The sequence below is a fragment of the Atractosteus spatula genome, chromosome 6 (assembly GCF_055471065.1).
Source record: "Atractosteus spatula isolate fAtrSpa1 chromosome 6, fAtrSpa1.hap1, whole genome shotgun sequence".
NCBI lineage: Eukaryota > Metazoa > Chordata > Actinopteri > Semionotiformes > Lepisosteidae > Atractosteus > Atractosteus spatula.
Genome location: NC_142711.1, coordinates 17,945,829 through 17,966,322, shown reverse-complemented (window position 1 = coordinate 17,966,322; position 20,494 = coordinate 17,945,829). Strand labels below are relative to the sequence as shown.

The window sequence follows — 20,494 nt, the reverse complement described above, 5'->3', positions numbered from 1 at the left end:
TTCAAAGTCCAGAGTGCTAACCATTACACCATGGAACCAATGAGAGTGGAGTTCTAAAATCTGAAAACGTAAATAAAACACGGAAAAATAATCCCACAAACCTTCGAGTATCAAGACGTCTCGCTGTGCAAAAAAGTCTTTGTATCAAATAGATCTTATTTTCACTTTCTTACACACAGCAGCTCTCAGTGTCGCTGCTGTCGCTACACAGACTGTAAAAGCGTGTCGATCGCTCTCTGTGTCCTATGAAGACCATCGGCGCGAATCCAAGTTATCGCTGTCTTCTCTTCACACACAGGGAGTAAGCTGACCGTCTCCCTGGTGGTCTAGTGGTTAGGATTCGGCGCTCTCACCGCCGCGGCCCGGGTTCGATTCCCGGTCAAGGAAGGGCTCCTTTTCCCTCCTGACGCAGATACCTACTGTACTTAAACCACGTCTCTTAACTATCACCACAAAATAACCTTCGAGCTGCAGATACTCCGCTCCTGCGCTTTGAGTCATTTGTGAGTGGAAAGAGCACTCAAGTAGTCAACTTGATTACACGTGTTTTCTACAGTTTGTGTTTTAAAATAACGTCACTTTAAACCAAAGTGTTTATGTGTCGAGCTGAAATTATGCTTGATTACGAAATCAAAGAAAAAACGCTTTCTTCCAAAATATCACACCGTTTTCACATCTTCCAGACTGCTTCTCTCTTCTAGTTCTAAAGCAGACCAGAGAGTCAGATTGTAACTTCTTTCACCAAGCAAAGCACCTGAAGACCCTAAAATAGTAAAAACATACGTGTAATAAAGCAAACAAAGCAGAAAATAGGATGAGAATTTCAAAATCAAGTTCAAGAGCTCATCATTGTTAACCTAAAGTTATATTTACGGTCTCATCTACACTTGTAAGATTAACAAGCTTAAGCTCGCCTCATTAAGAAAAAGTATTGGAATTACAGGGCGGTATTGGAATGAACTCACGAAATGTTTGTCTCCAGCCAGTCGCTGTAAAGTGTTGCAATTTCTCTTAAGAGTGTTCCCATACTGCTACAAAAATTTCGAGTACCCGTGAAGTCAAATGACAGAGAAATGCTTGAAACAAGACTGCAGAAACGAGTTAAAAACCTTACGTCGAAGTGAGATTGAAATGACCAGGAACACCGCACGAATTTAGGCTGAACATGTGAGAAAAAAAGCACTGGCCGTCCCTTCGATAGCTCAGTTGGTAGAGCGGAGGACTGTAGTGGGAACTGCTGGGGATCCTTAGGTTGCTGGTTTGAATCTGGCTTGAAGGAATGTGTTGTTCTCTTTAACAATCTCGTGAAAATTAAAAATAGTGCATCTCAGAGGTTGGTTGAAAGCTTAATAAAGGCTGAAGCAAAAGCTCCCGGTGTTGGTTGTCTTCAAGTGTGATCGTCCCATTTTTACAGATAAAGTATCCAGTGTGTCGACTCCCCCTGATAGAGTGGCTGATAATCACAGACTCAATGAAACAGCCGCAGATGTGTGACACACGTTGTGGGCAGTTTTGTTTTCACGTTGCGATCCAAAGAGCCTCAAATGGCCAGTCCGACAGTAACCGAACCGGAATGAACTCGTACTCGCTCCATCTGCTGAAACAGACTTAGCGCTTCCCCGAGCACCGTCTAGAGCTGCTGGATAGGGCTCTGCGTCCTACTGCTGCTGTAAGCCAGCAGTGACTGACAAAACAATTACCACTGGTGCGCTTTTAACCTTCTGGCCACAACCGGCGAGACTACAGGAGGCACGGGATGGAGACACCCGCTGGTCCACCTTCTGTAAGTTTCACACTCGCGATACATGTCTTTCTGAAAGACCTGTTAACAACCAGATACAGGCCGAAAAAGACTTAAGCTTCACCATTTCTTTTCATAAATCAATTGAGATATTCAATTTTTTTTCCTTTCTACATTACTTTATTACATCGGTCTAAAAAGCACTGTGGCCCAGCAGTTCAAAACACAAAAACAAGAATGAGTGCACAAAAACGGTAACACAACAAAGAGTGCAGGAAGAAAAAAACGGTAACACGGTAAATATATATAATGTTTTTATTTGGGCACCGGTTATTGTTTGTGCACTCTTTGTTTTTTGGTGAACTCTTTTTAGTTTGTGTTGTGCTGCTATTTGTTTGTGCACTCAGTTTTGTTTTTGTGTTTTGCACTTCTGGGCCATAAAAAAGAGCCCCTCATCATCTTTCGGTGAAGTGTGCAAACTTAAGCCACAAACTGGCACAGCAACATTTGCTTTCCAAAGGTTTCAAAATGTGTCTGATTTCATTTTGTTCATCTTCAGTGTCCAGTGAGGCTGTAAAGGGAGAAAGGAGACTCTTCCCTGACCGGGAATCGAACCCGGGCCACGGCGGTGAGAGCACCGAATCCTAACCACTAGACCACCAGGGAGACGGTCAATTTTCTCACTGTGTGTGAAGAGAAGACAGCGGTAACTGGGATTCACGCCAGTGATCTTAATAAGACAAGTTTTACTTGCTGCTTTACTTGCTGAAGGGAGGTCTCTTCTCTTCCATTTCAATTGTATTTAAACTGTATTTTACTTGTTGCAGAGGACAGTAATGTCAGAACCCCCCCTCCCCCCCTTCAGAAAAGCAACAACTGCAAGTAGCTGCAGGTAAAGCTTTGCAAAGCATCTCAAAGGAACTCATTAAGTGTCAAAATGAAGAGATTTTGTTGGGGTCGCAGTCTTGAAACAGTATTGCATGTAAGGGGTATGTGATGAAAATACTAACTTTACGCTCGATTAATTTACTTTAAGTTGTCCCAAAAAGTAAGATGAGCTGAACCTGAGTAGTTCAACACAAAAGCATTTTGTTCTAACACGGTTTAACATGCACGTGCAAACACATCCACAAATCAAAGTTGACATTCTGTACTTTATCATTTGGCCTTTTGCATATTTCAATAGTACACAACAGAACTGACAAATTTCACATCATTGTCCCAGTGCTAAGCTTTTCACTGCATATATTCTTACAAAGTTCTGTACACCTTGCAAAAATAGAAATCCAAGGAAACAATCACAAATATGAAATGAAACACAAATACAAATAGATTACATGCTAAACAGCTTGAGATTTCAAGACATCAACTAAATTCCACAGAAGGACCAAAGGTGAGTACTTTACAGATTTGTAATGTCAAATCAGACCTGACCCCAATTGAAAGTGAAATTACTCGCAACAACTATTATTCAAGTTAGTACAGGTGTAATAAGAAATCACTCTGGGGTGCAGCCACAGGGGAAATTGGACACAGACACTGATAAATGTTTACCAGCATTTAGTCAATATTCCTGCTGTTATACTTATCAAACACAATAAACAACAGACATACTACTGCAAACAGAAGACAATCAAATGTGTTTATTTAAGCCTTGGTCAAAGGATATGGGAAGAGTTCAATATCCCAAGCATGACAGCCTCTGTTTCTGCTCAGCTCAGCAAGGGCCTGCTCTCCTTGCCCTGGCATTCCTCCTGTCTGTGAGAGCTCCTAACATGCACATCAGGGATCTCAAGACTGGGGCCTCCTCTCAGGCCTGGGCAGAAGAGGGGATACAGCCTCCCACTGAACCTGTCCTCAAAGCTGAAGATGAGTTTAAATGACTCCAGGTTGTAGAAGGATAAGATTCCTGGATCATAGTCCAACACTACTCCCATTCTCCGCGGGATCTGATCGAAAGGTAAGCTGCTTCGGGGATCTGTCAAAGCCCAGAATTCCTGCCCATCTCGGAGCCCCAAGGCCCAAATCCCTTCACTCCGGATCAGTGGGATCCGTCTGGTCCTCTCTACTGATTCCTTGGCCACTCCAATATCCCAGTATTGGAGATCACCCACATCTACCTCCCAGTAGTGTGTCCCTGAGGTGAAGCCCTCAGTTGCCAGGACAAAGGGGTACTCCATGAACCTGTATGTATTTACTGAGTGTCTCCGGGTCTCCTCCAAGAAATGAACACATTTCCCATCCAGAGAGATATCGAGGTTAGAGTGAGCAGTTGAGGGGTCTAGTTTCACGTCAACTATAGGAAAGACAGAATGGATACATTGACTGGACACTACAGTACATTCACTCTGCACTGAGAGAGAGGGGTTAATACAGTACAGACACACTGACTGGACACTACAGGACATTAACACTGCACTGAGAGAGAGGGGTTAATACTTTCTTGTCACTGGACATCTTTGTATGTGTTGTGATACTTGTATCAGCTGTGGGAACATTGTAAATCATCAGTCATATCAATAAACGTCACGCCGCAGCAGGCAGGAGTAGTGGGACCCAATGCGTAGCAGTTTCCAGTGGATTTGGGTCAGAAGAGGGGAAGGGATTCGAGAGGATAGCTAAACCAAAACAAGAGCCAAGGTTGAGGTCGAGTACATTAGCAGGGAGTCAAAAACCGCTAAGGACAAAAACGAGAAAAAGGTTGCTTTCAGGAGAAGGCTGTAGTGGAGCAGGTCGGTGAGGTTCCCTTGGCTCTCGTTTTGGTTTAGCTATTAGTACTCCACTGGAGACTGCTACGCATTGGGTCCCACTACTCCTGCCTGCTGCGGTGTGACAATAAAGCCATTTGATTTCATTTGAATTGAGTACATTAACACTGCACCGAGAGAGAGATATAATGATAGTACAGGCATAATGACTGCAGCTTACTACCCTTAGTATTCGAACCATTCACTGGCTGATTGCCAGTAATCATAGATTCTTTTACTGGTCACCAACACTCGTTAAGACAGCCTTTATTAGTATGTTTTATAAGTCACCCTTAATCACCACTTTTTTAAGTTTGGGAACAAAAGTTAACTTAATGATAAATATAACAAGCAACTATATGATGGGATAAACATTGGTGGTTTGTGGCTTAAAGTCATGATTATTTCCAAATAATCTTTAAAATACTACATTTAAAAGATCTCCCGCTTAATAGACCACAATTAAAATGTTCCGAGTCTTTAGAAAGTGGAGGGCACCTAAGGGTTCTTCAGTCCTGTTGGGATCTTCATGGCCTGACCCCCAGGACCAGGACTGACGTCCCCTGAATTATATAACGACAGGGTACAAACTTAAGGACATCGTAACAGTGTGGCCCTGCTCACCTGAGTGGGCCTGACAGGGAGAAGAAACACATTTACTCACCTAGATCTTCACGAAGTGCACTGAGTGCTAAGAAGAAGTTGAAAATGAGAAAGTTAGAATACGTTAGCGTTTCTATGTGTTAAGAACATTTTCGCATTCACTACTATGATTCATGTTATTTGTGTTGTTACAGTCCGTGGTTGGAGTGTTATTTTTTTTTCTAATTGCGCTCTCCTCTTTTCCCAGGTGTTGCCAATTAATGAATTAAGTAGCTGAGGTGGGAGCATTTAAAAGGCAGCCCTGAGAGATCGGATATGAGGAACGGAGATAGTGGAGGTGTGTGTGGTTTTTGGGACGGGGAAAGACGTGTTGCATGTTTCTTTTTGTTTTTGTTTTAGTTTATTTTGTTAGCGTAGAATGCATCCAACTGATGAGCTTTTCGCGTCACACGCGGAAAGACTTTTCACAGACGCGACAGGCAGTAAACTTCTTTAGCAGCTGTAATATATAATGTGTCAGCTGGGCGACCGCCAGCAGTTTCTACAGTACGCTTATTCAAACAAGCTGTTCACATCCCAAGACCAAATAGCCCAACAGACATAGCACTGGGAGTTCTTGCTTTTTGCATTAGAAACGTACATGTTAAATATGCAGCCTTATGTTGGTACGTTGTATGTGGCAAATACAGTGGAAAGCTTAATCATCGCAGACTTAGGGTAACAACTCAAAACACAAACACCTATGGGTCAAACAGATGTAAAAAAACGTATTCGCCTACATCATCATCCAGAAAATCCAAGCACTCTCTCTGCGCTTCACGCAGCTCTTGGTCTTCAAAACCACCGTCCATTCTATTAATCGGTTCTTTAACCCCCACTAAAACAGAAGATTTAGGTCCACGCTCAGCCGACTTGCTTTATTCCGGAAGAAGGGAACCAATCACAGCTTTTAAAACTACACGTGCGCAGAAAAATTAGGTGTTCTCTATTATTACCTAATGAAGAAATGAAATTGCCTGTGACTTAAAAACATAAGATTAGCCAGGGCATTACCTTAACAATTCAATGTCCGAACTGCCATAAGCATTATAGTGTATTAATGTAATTAACATCTGTTAATTCACTCCCTGCTTGATCATTTGCATTGACTTAACGGATAGATGCAATGAAATGCCTGGAGCCTTTTTTTGTTTTTATTACGCGTAATTTGCTGATAGTATTTTTTCTTATCCGTTTGTTTACTACACACCACTGAGATGCTGTTCAGTGGAAGAAGCGGTAGAAATTTGAAAGCACCTAAAGCCCGCTAATTGCTGATACAGAATCACATTATTAATTAGAATTGCTTATTATTCTAAGGACAATCACTGAAAACCTTACGTATCTACGTGTAAGAACCAGCTAAACAAAATGTTAAAACATGACGTACTGTTTCAAACTGGACAAAGTGGACAAAAACTATGAAATTTCAACTTCCTTGCTCGCTGCTTGGGGATACAAAACAGGCTGGAGAATGCGGGCATCGATCCCGCTACCTCTCGCATGCTAAGCGAGCGCTCTACCATTTGAGCTAATTCCCCTTTGCGACCAGTAGCCTCTCTTTTCAGTCATGCTAGTCTTAGCCAATCAACGTTCGTCTTGCTGAAAACACTTGACCAATCAAGAGTGCAGATTCTCAATCTTGGTCAATTTCGCCCAATCGTCTCCCGAACTGCTACCATGATGCGGGCAGAGTTTAACCACTCACGTCTGGGAGGACTGTTGACTTGTTTTCCCGTCTCCTGTCGCTCCCGCACCTCAGACGGGGAGTCCGGGAGTTCCGCGTTTCCCCTCTGTATTCCCAATTTTAAATATTTGGATGAATCTCCAAGTCACCGTTTCTGCTTGCTTTTTATTTTCCACAGCACCATTGTTTCATCATCCACAGTGTGTTACTTGGAAAGAAATACTTGTTAATTGAAACATACTCCTTTTATTAACAATTTGATTACCTGCAGTTTTCTTTGAACAGATGTTGGTAAATGTAAAAAAAAAAACGTTTAGTAAAATGTTATTGTTAAAAGTTTCCTGAAGTGAGTTTAACACGTGTTTTATTTACTGTTATTATTTAGTCTCGGGTATTTTTTTATTTGTAATCGTGCGCTGAAGACCGCGACAGAAAGAAAAGTGTTCAGTTCTACACTGCTGGATATGACACTCCTCAGAGTCAGAACAGTACCGGAGTGTCCCGCCCCAAAACGCGGGATTGACTTCTGAAACCTCGCCCAAGCTTTTGCCAGGCTGATTCTGTCTCTTTCACAGTCTAGACAAGAACGATGAGGTCTCCTTTTTGTGCGCATGTGTGTCCGGCGGATACCTGTGTCTCTGCTGCTCTCAGCACCCGCCCCTCTCCGTGAGGAGCAGGACCCCTGTGTTCTGAGGTCAAGAAACCTGAGCGAGCGGGCAGCTCCCTGCACTATTTGATCTGATCCTAACTGGACAAGGGGCGGTATTGGAATGAACTCACGAAATGTTTGTCTCCAGCCACTCCCTGTAAAGTGTTGCAATTTCTCTTAAGAGTGCTCTCATATTACAACAAAAATTACGCGTACCCGTGAAGTCAAATGACAGAGAAACGCTTGAAACAAGAGTGAAGAAACGAGTTAAAAACCTGATGTCGAACCGAGATTGAAATGACCAGGAACACCGCACGAATTTAGGCTGAACATGTGAGGAAAGAAACACTGGCTATTCCTTCAATAGCTCAGTTGGTATAGCGGAGGACTGTAGAGGCATCTGCTAGGAATCCTTAGGTCGCTGGTTCGAATCCGGCTCGAAGGAAGACGTTGTTTTATTGTTCTCTGGAACAATCTCTTGAAAATTAAAAATAGCGCAACTCAGAGGTTGATCGAAAGCTTGATAAAGGCTGAAGCAAAAGCTCCCGGTGTTGGTTGTCCTCAACCGATTTTTACCGATAAAGTATCCAGTGTGTCGTCTCGCCCTGGTAGAGTAGCTTGTAATCACAGACTCAATGAAACAGCTGCAGATGGGTGTAACTGTCGGAGATGCAGCTCAGTGGGTTCAATCCCCGGCACCTCCACTCAGGCTTTTGTTAAATGTGATATCTAGGTAAGACACATGCTGTAGGCAGTTGTTTTTTCACATTGCAATCCAAAGAGCCTCAAATGCCCAGTCCGACATTAACCGAACCAGAATGGATTGAGAGCCAGAATGAGCTCATACTCGCTCCCAATGCTGAAACAGACTAAGCACTTCCCCGAGCACCGTCTAGAGCTGCTGGATAGGGCTCTGTGTCCTACTGCTCCTATCTGCCAGCAGTGACTTTGACTAAATACTAGTGCGCTTGCAACGGCCGGTGAGACTGCAGTAGGCACGGGGTGGAAACACCCGCTGCTTATTGTAAGTTTCACAATAAGCAGTAGTCTTTAATCAATTGACCTCAACTGAAATCTATTTTTTTGGTTTTCTTTGTGTTGGTATAAAACCACTATAGAGTCTTGTGATAAACTGCATTCGTAATCCATAAACAGGATTTAAAAAAGAAGATTTTATGTTGCTTTATGAAAAGCATCATTTTTATGCACCAGCCGGGAATCGAACCCGAGTCGCAAGAATGGGAATCTTGCATGATACCACTACACCACTGGCGCACCTAGGGAGCCACTCTCCACACAAATACTTCAGCGCTGTTTCCTCTTTCCACAAATGATCCAGAGCGCAGAAGGGGAGTATCTGGAGCCCGATGGTTATTGATCGGTGATTGTTAAGCGGGATTGGGACGTGTCTGTGAAACTGAAAGCGGACGGAACAGTTTGCAGGACTCAGATGCACAGCTGCTACATAAGAAAGTAGCACGGCGGTTCCATGGTGTACTGGTTAGCACTCTGGACTCTGAATCCAGTGATCTGAGTTCAAATCTCGGTGGAGCCTGTAAGGTGCGTTTGTCTTACATCTTCATCGGTGTAAAAAAGAAACCTTTAATGTATCGTTAAGTTAAAATCGATCACTTCCTGAACTTATGTACAAAACTCTCTTGATTTCGGCTCTCATTGCTTCATTACAGGTGTGCTTTTAGGATTCCAGAGCCGTTCAGGGACTTGTCATTGATGAAGGAAGCTTTTTTTTCCGAATCTGTGATCTGCTCGCCCAACAGGGTCTGCTGTCCTTCTGATTTATGTTTAAAAGGTCACAAGTGAATAATAATAAAGGTCACAACTGAAAAATATTTCCAACTGCTCAACTGAGTGAAACAACAACAGGACCTAAGATTACACTAATTAAAGAGATAACTAAAGTCTGGAATACGTGACAGCTGTATGGTGTTTTGGAAGAAAACGGTTTTTCTTTGATGTCGAAATCAAGCGGAGTTTCAACGTTACACATAGATTTCGACAAAATGTAGAAAACGCGTGTATCCAAGTTAGAAAAGTTGGAGCGGGGCGATGCCGTACTAGTAGCGGCGCTGAGCTCACTGTGGTGCGGTGCAGCTGTGTCAGCGGGGCCAGTGGCGCAATGGATAACGCGTCTGACTACGGATCAGAAGATTGTAGGTTCGACTCCTGCCTGGCTCGTCTTTCTTTTAAACACATCGGGCTGCTCACTAGCACATTGCCTTCTGTTCATTGTTGATAGCCTTAACCAATCAAGACCCGTATCGCTAACAAGAATTGTCCAATCACAGTGTCCGCTCTCATTGTAGGTACTTTTCGCCCAATCACAGCGCTCCCTGCTGCCAAGATATGGGTCTGGAGTTCAGCCAAGCAAGTGCTGGTTTGTCACTCACATGGTTTTTCAATTTAGACCCGCCAGGAGTACCGATTGCTCTATTTTCGTTCCTTGTCCGCTTTAAAATATTCGTCTTATTTGCAAGCTATCTGTCACACAAACAGAAATCGGTGCGCGGTATTTTAACACACCTGGTGTTTGTATTCAGTGGGAGCTACTTCTGCTTCGTATTCAAAAATGGATAACATGTAAATAAAGGCTTGTCGATTTCAGTGTTTTGTGTTTTTACTAGTTCCATACTTAGTTGACTTTATGCTTTTGATTTTGAGTCTTTATAATATTAAGTATGTCTTTCTCATTTATCTTCGTCTTGTAAAGTTCCAAAATCCATGTAACTGTGCTAAAAATGTGCGCGGGGACACTCATCTGTTTATACCCGCAGTAACTTCGAAACCGTTACTGTCAAAATACAGCTAAGGTACCTTTTTCGGGAGTAGAAAGCAGAGAAGTTCTCGATGATATGGCAAAATGTAAAAGAGGAAAACCCGCAGCCTCATGGACCAGCAGCAACCCCTCATTGTATAAGGCTGTTGTTTTGTTATTGGGGCATGCTTATACATTATTTTTAAGCTAATACGATTTTTATAACCGGATTTTGGAGCAAATTTCACACATTGATGATTCAACCTTGTTTTGAGGTTTGGTTGCTGCTCTCTGGTTGTCTTTCTCGTTTTCCGACCTTCTTGCTTGCTTCCTGGTATACGTTTTGCTTCGCGATGTGGATTGGTGTTCCCTCTCGCTCCTGAGTCCTGCACAGGATCCATACTTCCTACCTGCCCGCTCTTACAATCAATCTCTAAATCGCTAAAAACTCACACCGAAGAGCTCGGTCTCTTAGACACGTCCGGACTCGCTCCCAACCATCACCCTGCGGGTCTGAGAGAATGATCTCCTAAAATGTGAAAACGAAAATAAGTCACGGAAAAATAATCCCACAAACACCTTCGAGTATCAAGACGTTTCGCTATGCAACAAGGTCTTTGTTCCAAGCAGATCGTATTTTCTCTTTCTTACACACAGCAGCTCTCAGTGTCGCTGCTGTCGCTACACAGACTGTAAAAGCGTGTCGATCGCTCTCTGTGTCCTATTAAGGTCAACGGCGCGAATCCCAGTTACCGCTGTCTTCTCTTCACACACAGGGAGAGAGTCGACCGTCTCCCTGGTGGTCTAGTGGTTAGGATTCGGCGCTCTCACCGCCGCGGCCCGGGTTCGATTCCCGGTCAAGGAAGGGCTCCTTTTCCCTCCTGACGGAGATACCTCCTTGAACCACGTCTGTTAACTATCACCACAAAATAACCTTCGAGCCCCAGATACTGCGCTCTGGGTCATTTGTGAGTGGAAAGAGCGCTCAAGTAGTCAACTTGGTTACACGTGTTTGCTACATCTTGTGTTTTAAAATAACGTCTCTTTAAACCAAAGTGTTTATGTGTCGAGCTGAAATTATGCTTGATTACGATATCAAAGAAAAACCGCTTTCTTCCAAAATATCACATAGTTTTCACATCTTCCAGACTGCTTCTCTCTTCTAGTACTAAAGCAGACCAGAGAGTCAGAATGTAACTTCTTTCATCAAGCAAAGCACCTGAAGACCCTAAAATAGTAAAAACACACCTGTAAAAAAGAAAACAAAGCAGAAAATAGGATGAGAATTCCGAACTCAAGTTCAAGAGCTCATCATTGTTAACCTAAAGTTATATTTACGGTCTCATCTACACTTGTAAGATTAACAAAAAGCTCGCCTCATTAAGAAAAAGTATTGGAATTACGGGGCGGTATTGGAATGAACTCACGAAATGTTTGTCTCCAGCCACTCGCTGTAAAGTGTTGCAATTTCTCTTAAGAGTGTTCCCATACTGCTACAAAAATGTCGAGTACCCGTGAGGTCAAATGACAGAGAAACGCTTGAAACAAGACTGCAGAAACGAGTTAAAAACCTGACGTCGAACTGAGATTGAAATGACCAGGAACACCGCACGAATTTGGGCTGAATGTGTGAGAAAAGGGGTGCTTTTTAAGTGGGAGTGCGGACGTGTCTATAAGACTGAAAGCGGACGGAACCGTTTGTAGAGCTCAGATGCACAGCGGCTACAGCAGAGCTTCGACGTCACACAGACACCGGAGTCTCACGCAGACAAATTAAACACACAGAAGATCTCATTATGGATCTTTAAAGCTCTTTCACAAGCCAGCGGTTCCATGGTGTAATGGTTAGCACTCTGGACTTTGAATCCAGTGATCCGAGTTCAAATCTCGGTGGAACCTGAGCCGGGTATCCTTCTTACTCTGACTACGGATCAGAAGATTGTGGGTTCGACTCCTTCCTGGCTTGTCATTCTTTTAAACACATCGGGCTGCTCACTAGCACATTGCCTTCTGTTCAAAGTTGGTGGTCTTAGCCAATCAAGGCCCGTTTCGCTACCATGAATTGTCCAATCACAGTGTCCGCTCTCATTTTAGGTAGTTTTCGCCCAATCACAGCGCTCCCTGCTGCTAAGATATGGCTCTGGAGTTCAGCCAAACAAGTGCTGGTTTGTCACTTACATGGTTTTTCAATTCAGACGCGCCAGGAGTACCGATTGCTCTATCTTTGTTCTTTGTCCGCTTTAAAATATTCTTATTTGCAAGCGATCTGTCACACAAACAGAAATCGGTGCGCGGTACTTTAACACACCTGGTATTGGATTCAGTGGGAGCTACTTCTGCTTCGTATTAAAAAATGGATAATATGTAAATAAAGGTTTGTCGATTTCAGTGTTCTGTGTTTTTACGAGTTCCATACTTAGTTGACTTTATGGTTTTGATTTTGAGTCTTTATAATATTAAGTCTGTCTTTCTCATTTTTCTTCGTCTTGTAAAGTTACATGGATTTTGAAACTGTGCTAAAAATGTGCGCGGGGACACTCATCTGTTTATACCAGCAGTAACTTCGAAACCGTTACTGTCAAAATACAGCTACGGTACCTTTTTCGGGAGTTGAAAACAGAGAAGTTCTCGATGATATGGCAAAATGTAAAAGTCCAGCCTCTGTTATAGTCACCCTTTAAGCCGTCAATGTTACAAATTCCACACGCGTCTCTGTCCCGTCTCGCATTCCCACGCGAACTGTGTTTAACAAACGCTCACGCCGCGAGTAATACCCTCCCCCCCCCCCCCTCAATCACCGTTCACTCCCGTCACTATTTCAGTTCCCCTCTTTCCTCACTTCCCGCTCACTCTTGCGGGTTCTCCTCGAGTTCGCGTTATTTCACTGCTAGTTTCCACTCGGTGTTTGATCTTCTAGCCTGCCCCTCGATTTCGACTTTGTCTTGAGTTTCGGGTTGTTGCTCTCTGGTTGTCTTTCTCGTTTTCCGACCTTCTTGCTTGCTTCCTGGTATACGTTTTGCTTCGCGATTTGGATTGGTGTTCCCTCTCGCTCCTGAGTCCTGCACAGGATCCATACCTCCTACCTGCCCGCTCTTACAATCAATCTCTAAAGGCCTGGAGCAGCGAAACTATATACAGTTCTACGGGTGGCATGTTCACATAACGTATTTAGTAACCATTCAAGAGAGAAATCACGCTGTCAGGTGCCTGTCCTCCTCTTTCCCTGCTTTTGTTCTCCTGCTACGTTACCTTTGCTTATGCCCTGTTTTTCTCACACCTGAAGAAGGCTCCACGGACGAAACGCTGTGTTTTCTTTCTTCTCTTTTCAGCATGGAATAAACCTATTACTTGTTCCTTTGCAGCCTACGCATGCTGACGCAGCTACCCACCCGAACTACTACATCCACACGGAGGCCAGTATCTTGCAGACTAGTTAATATATTATTTGGAGATCGTCTCAGCTCTGAGCTCTATTCCAACAAAAAACTTGCAGAACAAAGTTTGAGACCAGCTGATCTTGATCTTTGAGCTGTGCTGAAGGCTCAGCATTGTTGTTGTTCTAATTAGCAAAAATTACAGGGGGCTCTAAAATCAGAACACTTCAATTGATCAAATCAGTCGGTTAATTTGTGGGCCATAATTATTACTTTTTATGTCTCGTGTCAGGATATAACTGAATGTGCCAGGCAGTGTAATGTTATTTTTAAAGTAAAGTTTCTGTTAAAATACATCAGATAGTCTTTTTGCATGTGTTTGAATGGTAAGGACTGCTTCCTCAGTTTTGTAATTCAAAAACAAATGAAAATAGAAGTAAAGCCTCCTTGTCGATATAAGGGTTATTACAAGTGTTCAATTGGCTTTGTGCTTTGGTTTAGATTTTGTTTCCTTGTAAGCATGAAATTTCAATGCTCGCTGCTTGGGGATACAAGACAGACTGGAGAATGCGGGCATCGATCTCGCTACCTCTCGCATGCTAAGCGATACCTGAAGAAGTACAGGCTCAGTGACCACAGCCTGGCCATAGAAACTGGGCAACACAGGCAGACCTGGCTGCCCAGAGAGGACAGGCTGTGCTCCCACTGCCAGCGGGGAGAAACAGAGACAGAGATGCACTTTCTGCTGCACTGTGACAAATATTCTAGGATTAGACAAACATTCCTGGCCAAATTTACAAATCTAATCCCAGAATCCCCACACCTGCCAGAATCACAACAAGTCCCAATCTTACTGGGAGAGGGAGGAGGGAACTCAGGTGAACTGGCAGCCCAGTATGTGATCTCCTGTCACAGCCTGAGGAACAGTGAGTCTGTCTCACAAAAAATGCTGCATATGTTTAAATGTAAATATCTTATGTCTAAATTAAGATGTAAATGTCTTTGGATTTTTCCATGTTAACTGTATTTGTTTTACTTTGACAATGCTGATTTATTCATTGGTCTTGTCAGCAAAGCATCTTGAAATGAATTGAATTGACTGAGCAGCACATGATTGGCTACAATCTCAGCCAGAATCTTGACAGCAGGGTGCGCTGTGATTGAGCAAAAACTCTCAAGAATGAACATCTTCCTTACTCTGCTTCTCTCTTTCAGTAGGACAGCAGACCTTGTTGGGTGAGCAGATCACAGATTTAAAAAAAAAAGCTTCTTTCATCAAGCAAAGTACCTGAACTTGACTCTGGAATCATAAAAGCACACCTGTAATGAAGCAATGAAACCTCAAATCAGGATAGTTTCTTACATAAATTCAAGAAGTGATCGATTTTAACTTAATGCTACAATGAAGGTTTCATTGCTACACTTAATATTAACAAAACGCTCACCCGACAAAGAAGTAAGAAAGATACACCGCTGAGGTTCCACCAAGATTTAAACTTGGATCACTGGATTCAAAGTCCAGAGTGCTAACCATTACATCATGGAACCAATAAGCGAGTAGGCTCATTAAATCTGAAAACGTAAATAAAACACGGAAAAATAATCCCACAAACCTTCGAGTATCAAGACGTCTCGCTGTGCAAAAAAGTCTTTGTATCAAATAGATCTTATTTTCTCTTTCTTACACACAGCAGCTCTGAGTGTCGCTGCTGTCGCTACACAGACTGTAAAAGCGTGTCGATCGCTCTCTGTGTCCTACTAAGATCACCGGCATGAATCCCAGTTACCGCTGTCTTCTCTTCACACACAGGGAGAGAGTCGACCGTTTCCCTGGTGGTCTAGTAGTTAGGATTCGGTGCTCTCCCCACCGCGGCCTGGGTTCGACTTCAGGTCAGGGAAGAGTCTCCTTTTCCTTCCTTTCTGTCATTACAGCTTCACTGGACACTGAAGATCCGTAGCTTCTTCTTCTTCTTCTTTTTCACAGCCTTAGTCCCAGACTGTCCTGGGGTCAGCTGCTTTGGTTGCTCTTCTCCACTTGTCTCTGTCGAGCACATCTTCCTCACTCACTTCACATACCTCCATATCTTTTCTCACACAATCTATCCATCTCTTTCTAGGCCTGCCTCTTCCCCTGTTACCTTCCACCTCAAATTCCATTACCCTCTTTGTTACTTCCTCAACGTCCCTCCTCATGATATGTCCATACCACCGTAACCTTGCCTCTCGCATCTTCTCAACTACATCCACCACCCTACATCGTCTACGGATTTCTTCATTTCTGATCTTCTCCTTCATTGAAATCTGCAGAATCCATCTCAACATCCTCATTTCAGTTCTTCTCATCAAGTTCTCTTCCTTCTTTCCAACTTCCAAGCATTCAGCTCCATATAGTAGTACAGGTCTAATCACAGTCTTGTACATTTTGCACTTTAACTTTCTAGGAATTTTCCTGTCACAGATTATTCCAGTTATTTCCCTCCACTTGTTCCATCCAGCTTTCACTCTTTGTTTTACTGCCTCCAGTGTTTCCCCTCCCTTTACCAGTTTTATTCCAAGGTATTTAAAGCCATCAACCTGTTTCAGTTTTCCTCCATTTGTCTCCTCAACAGTGGTCATAGTATCTCCTCTTCTCTCCATTACCATTATTTCAGATTTTTCTGCATTCATTTTCAGTCCACCCTTTTCCAGACTCCTCTGCCATTTGAACACTTTCTCCTGTAGTTCTACTTCTGAATCTGCCATCAGTGCCACATGATCAGCAAAGATGAGTTCCCAAGGCACTTCTGTTCTTACCTCCTCTGTCAGTGTGTCAATAATGTTTATAAAAAGGAAAGGACTTAGTGCTGATCCTTGGTGTACTCCAACTGTGATTTCAAACTCTTTTGTCTCTCCCCGTTGTGTGACCACCTTCGTAGTTGCATCTCTATAAGTTGCTTGAACTAACTTCACCATGCTTTCTGGTACTCCTTTCTTCCTAAAGCACCAATACACCACCTCTCTGGGCACACGGTCATATGCCTTCTCCAAGTCCAGAAAGGCCACATACAGCTTTTTCCCTTTCTCCAGTGTCTTCTCCTGTAACTGTCTCATCACAAAAATGGCATCTGTTGTGCTTTTCCCTGCTGTGAATTCAAATTGTGAGTTGTGGATCCTGACTATCTTCCTAAGTCTCTTGTTCAGAATTTTTTCCAGGATTTTCAATCCATGTTCCAGAAGTTTTATTCATCTATAGTTTTTACACTCCACTTGGTCTCCTTTCTCCTTGTACATGGTAACCATACTGCTTTTTGTCCATTCTTCTGGAATTCTCTCTTCCTTTGCAATATTGCAAAGGATATTGCAAAGGATCTTCAGCTACTGAAGATCTGTAGCAGATTGCATAAATAAACACATTTCTGTGTTTTTAATGCAAGTTTCAGCAGAACAGGGTGAGCTCTTGAAAAAAAATAAATGTACTTGCAGTACATCTCTGTACCTCTGTGGACCCTGCTCTTTTGTTCTGGATGTTTCTGAAAATTGGATGGCACTCAGATATATATAAATAAATATACTCTTGTTTCTCCGGCTACTTACCTTTCCAATGTAGAAGAAAGACTTCCAGGCCTGTCAATGTACTGTCTTCTTATTTTCCATTTAGCTTCTTAGACAACTGAACCTGTCTCAGGAGTAGGTTCTGTAAAGAGAGTATTGAGGGGCGATGTGTCGTGTCCAGAGAGGACAGGCTCAGTGACTACAGCCTGGCCATAGAGACTGGACACAGACAGACCTGAGTGTCCAGAGAGGACAGAATCAGTGACCACACCCTGGCCATAGAGACTGGACACAGAGAGAATCAACTGAACAGGGAAGACAGGCTGCTGCTGAGGCAGGGAGTCAGAACTCAGGGCCTGGGTACACAGAGGTGTCCCTGAACACACAGCAGGAAAGTTAGTGGTTGTGTTGTTCCTGGTGATTTCTGAGGAGCAGATTGAGCGAGCGTGATGAGTCATGAGTTCAGAGTAATGGACAGAGCGAGGAGCAGCAGAAGAAAGAGGACTGTGGGGTTTTCCATGAGAGTGGACAATCAAGTTCAATCTAGGATCACAGAGGGGGCTGGAAGTACGATGTTAAACCACTTCAAACACTAATAACTAAGGGGTGGCACTGGCTGTTATCACGTTAGTTTATTGGATATGCTTTTATTCCTAGAACATCTTCATATTAAAGTATCCGAAAGCAACTGTAGCGCTTCCCCGAGCACCATCTAGAGCTGTTGGATAAGGCTCTGCGTCCTACTGCTCCTGTCTGCCAGCAATAGCTTTGACTAAAGCCTAATTCCTTGTGCGCTTTTAACCTTCTGGCAACGACTGGCGAAACTGCAGTAAGCACAGGTTGAAAACATCCACTTGTTCAAATCAAATCAAAGTTTATTTATCAAATGCACAACAATACAGCGTGCTGCAGTAGTTGCTGGCAATTAAATGTCTTTTCTGCAAGCTCACAAAAATCACAAGAATCACAAAATTAAGGTTACGAAAATAAGGTTACATAATAATAGAAAATAATGTAATAAAATATTGGTTACTAAAAAAACAGTTTTTTTTTTCAGACAGAACAGTTTGTAGGGCTCAGATGTACAGCGGCTACAGCAGAGCATCAGCATCACACAGATACTCTAGTCTCACTCAGACAGATTGAACACGCTGAAGATCAGATTATCACATCATCACAGAATTTCATGGTGACACATAGAAGGTGAAAAGCGCACAAGTAATTAGTCTTTCATCAAAGCCATTGCTGGCAGACAGGAGCAGTAAAAGACATTAGATGTTATTTTAAGACAAAATGTAGAAAACACCTGTATGCAAATTAGAGAAATTGGAAGAGTGGTTGGTAGAGCGGAGAACTGCAGTGAAAACCGCTGGAAGGCCTAAAATCGCTGGTTCGAATCCCCTTTGAAGGAAGGCTGTGTTCTCTGACATCGAAATTAAAAAGAGCGAATCTCAGAGGTTCATTGAAAGCTCAATAACAGCTAAAGCAAAAGTTAACGGTGTTAATCTGTTGATACCAGCAGTAACTTCGAACCTGTTACTGCCAAAGAACATTTAAGGTGCCTTTTCGGGAGTAGCAAAAGAGAAGTTCTCGATGATTTAGCAAAATGTAAAAGGGGAAAACCCGCAGCCTCGTGGACCAGCAGCAACCCCTCATTGTATAAGGCTGTTCCTTTGTTGTTTTTAAAGTAAGAACGGCGTTTCTTTTAAAATACGCCAGATAGTCTTTTTACATGTGTTTGAATATCAAGGACTGCTTCCTCTGCTTTGTAATTGAAAAATGGATAAAAATAAAGTAAAGCCTCTTTGTCGCTATGAGGGCGTTTTGCGCTATTACATGTTCGGTGTTGTTACGGATTCGGCCAGTGAAACCGAAACCAAGTAATGAACCCACTTGCAGGAGCCGATAGAGACAAGTCGTGATCCAAATACCGCAGACGAAGGAGAGAGCCGAGAGTCCAGGGGAAGCCAGTGATCCAAACTGGGAGAGAGTGGCCAAAGCCAGACCGTAATCCAAAACCGTAGACGAAGGAGAGAGCCGAGAGTCCAGGAGAAGCCAGAGATCCAAACTGGGAGAGAGCAATCGAAGCCGAGCCATAATCCAAAAAACGTAGTAAAAGGGGAGAAAACAAAGTCGGAACCAGAACAGTACGAAGAGGTAGAAGGCGTAGCGCAACTAAGTAGCTCGAAAGGAAAACCAATACTGAGCGAGGAGGTAGGGAAAGACTAATGCTTAAATACAAGATGAGACGGAGGTGTGGTGGTGAAAGCGTAGACTAATGGACTTAAGCTACGCCTTCTTCTGCCTCTTTCGTTGCCGGGAGGCAGGGATCGTAACAGGTGTTCTATTGAAGTGGTTTTGATTTTGAGTCCTTGTACTGATTGTTTTTTGTGTGTGTGTCTGCCGTGGCACAGTAGAGTTCAGCAGCCTAAGTAATTGTTGCTTAACCTCTGTGTGAGTGTGAGAGAGAGACAATATGTATCATAAGGTTCCGCTAATTCTGCTGATTATACCGATCGAGAATTGCATTGTAATTTGGAGGGTGAGCACGAAGAGGTTCTAAAAGTTCCCCTGTAAACACATGACAAGATTTGGAATGCATGACTAACATTAAGATAATATTGACGGATAGATGCGAGTGTGCATTTTACAGATAACTATTCAGATCGCCTCTAAATGCCCTGCAGTCCTTTTAAGTGAACGACGTTTACAGAGCTAAAATACATCCAAAGTATGTATTTGATGCTTTTATTAGCACACTATCTTGCAATTAAAGGTACGATGAATTGGCACTGTAATACGACTATAACAATTGAGTGTTAAGTCTTGTGGGAAGTCACGAATTTCCCAGTTAGGTGTCTTTTGGCATCGAAAATAGAAAACTGTCGCATTTTCGGGGTCGGCGCGGACGGACACAGAGATTCATACAGTCGTTGAATGAAACACGTGCTTTTATTTTTCGGCACAGGCAGCACAGCACCCCCGCGCCCCTGCGCTAGCAGAGAGAGTGAGCGAGCAGGTAGTTCCACAGCGATAGGGTGGCAATTGGGTACAAGTATAAAAGGGGTGCGAAACCAGGGAACTATTTACAAGAATGCGGGCGATCTCACCAAACTGTACGCCCGTTTTGCAGTGGGTCAGCTTTGCTGGTCAGCGGCTTTCTTAGTACCCCAGCCGGGCGCTCTTCGGCCGCAGCGCCAGGCGAATGGCTACAGTACTAATTTCGTGGGTTTCATACAAGTTTAGAAGCATCATGAAGAATCAAACAAGGTCTTCAGAACTGAATATTTTAATACCTTTGCAGTTTTTATTCTCATGGCGCCTCACTCGATATTACCCTTGGGGCGATG

At 43.2% G+C, this 20,494-nt stretch overlaps 2 protein-coding genes and 11 non-coding genes across 13 annotated transcripts in view; 7 read left to right on the top strand and 6 right to left on the bottom strand.

Annotated features, from left to right (window-relative positions):
• The window catches only part of LOC148832356 (hepatic and glial cell adhesion molecule-like), a 118,561-nt gene that overhangs the window by 54,050 nt on the left and 44,017 nt on the right, over nt 1-20,494 (bottom strand). The window lies entirely within an intron of this gene.
• On the top strand, nt 316-387 carry trnae-cuc (transfer RNA glutamic acid (anticodon CUC)). The gene has a single exon. It is a non-coding gene; the product is annotated as a tRNA-Glu (tRNA).
• Nucleotides 1,192-1,279, top strand: trnay-gua (transfer RNA tyrosine (anticodon GUA)). Its single transcript is given in 2 exon segments — nt 1,192-1,228; nt 1,244-1,279. It is a non-coding gene; the product is annotated as a tRNA-Tyr (tRNA).
• On the bottom strand, nt 2,336-2,407 carry trnae-cuc (transfer RNA glutamic acid (anticodon CUC)). The gene has a single exon. It is a non-coding gene; the product is annotated as a tRNA-Glu (tRNA).
• LOC148832357 (uncharacterized) overlaps nt 3,454-20,494 on the bottom strand; it is a 49,280-nt gene continuing 32,239 nt past the window's right edge. Inside the window, exons 5-6 of the mRNA XM_088919033.1 lie at nt 5,153-5,179; nt 3,454-4,037 (exon numbers count right to left, since the gene is read on the bottom strand). Of these exons, the coding sequence (XP_088775159.1) occupies nt 3,454-4,037; nt 5,153-5,179 (611 nt within the window). The remainder of the gene's footprint in view (nt 4,038-5,152; nt 5,180-20,494) is intronic.
• On the bottom strand, nt 6,599-6,671 carry trnaa-agc (transfer RNA alanine (anticodon AGC)). The gene has a single exon. It is a non-coding gene; the product is annotated as a tRNA-Ala (tRNA).
• Nucleotides 7,824-7,911, top strand: trnay-gua (transfer RNA tyrosine (anticodon GUA)). The gene is given in 2 exon segments: nt 7,824-7,860; nt 7,876-7,911. It is a non-coding gene; the product is annotated as a tRNA-Tyr (tRNA).
• trnag-ccc (transfer RNA glycine (anticodon CCC)) lies at nt 8,671-8,741 on the bottom strand. The gene has a single exon. It is a non-coding gene; the product is annotated as a tRNA-Gly (tRNA).
• trnaq-cug (transfer RNA glutamine (anticodon CUG)) lies at nt 8,950-9,021 on the top strand. The gene has a single exon. It is a non-coding gene; the product is annotated as a tRNA-Gln (tRNA).
• trnar-acg (transfer RNA arginine (anticodon ACG)) lies at nt 9,590-9,662 on the top strand. Its single transcript has one exon. It is a non-coding gene; the product is annotated as a tRNA-Arg (tRNA).
• On the top strand, nt 11,033-11,104 carry trnae-cuc (transfer RNA glutamic acid (anticodon CUC)). Its single transcript has one exon. It is a non-coding gene; the product is annotated as a tRNA-Glu (tRNA).
• trnaq-uug (transfer RNA glutamine (anticodon UUG)) lies at nt 12,067-12,138 on the top strand. Its single transcript has one exon. It is a non-coding gene; the product is annotated as a tRNA-Gln (tRNA).
• Nucleotides 15,090-15,161, bottom strand: trnaq-uug (transfer RNA glutamine (anticodon UUG)). Its single transcript has one exon. It is a non-coding gene; the product is annotated as a tRNA-Gln (tRNA).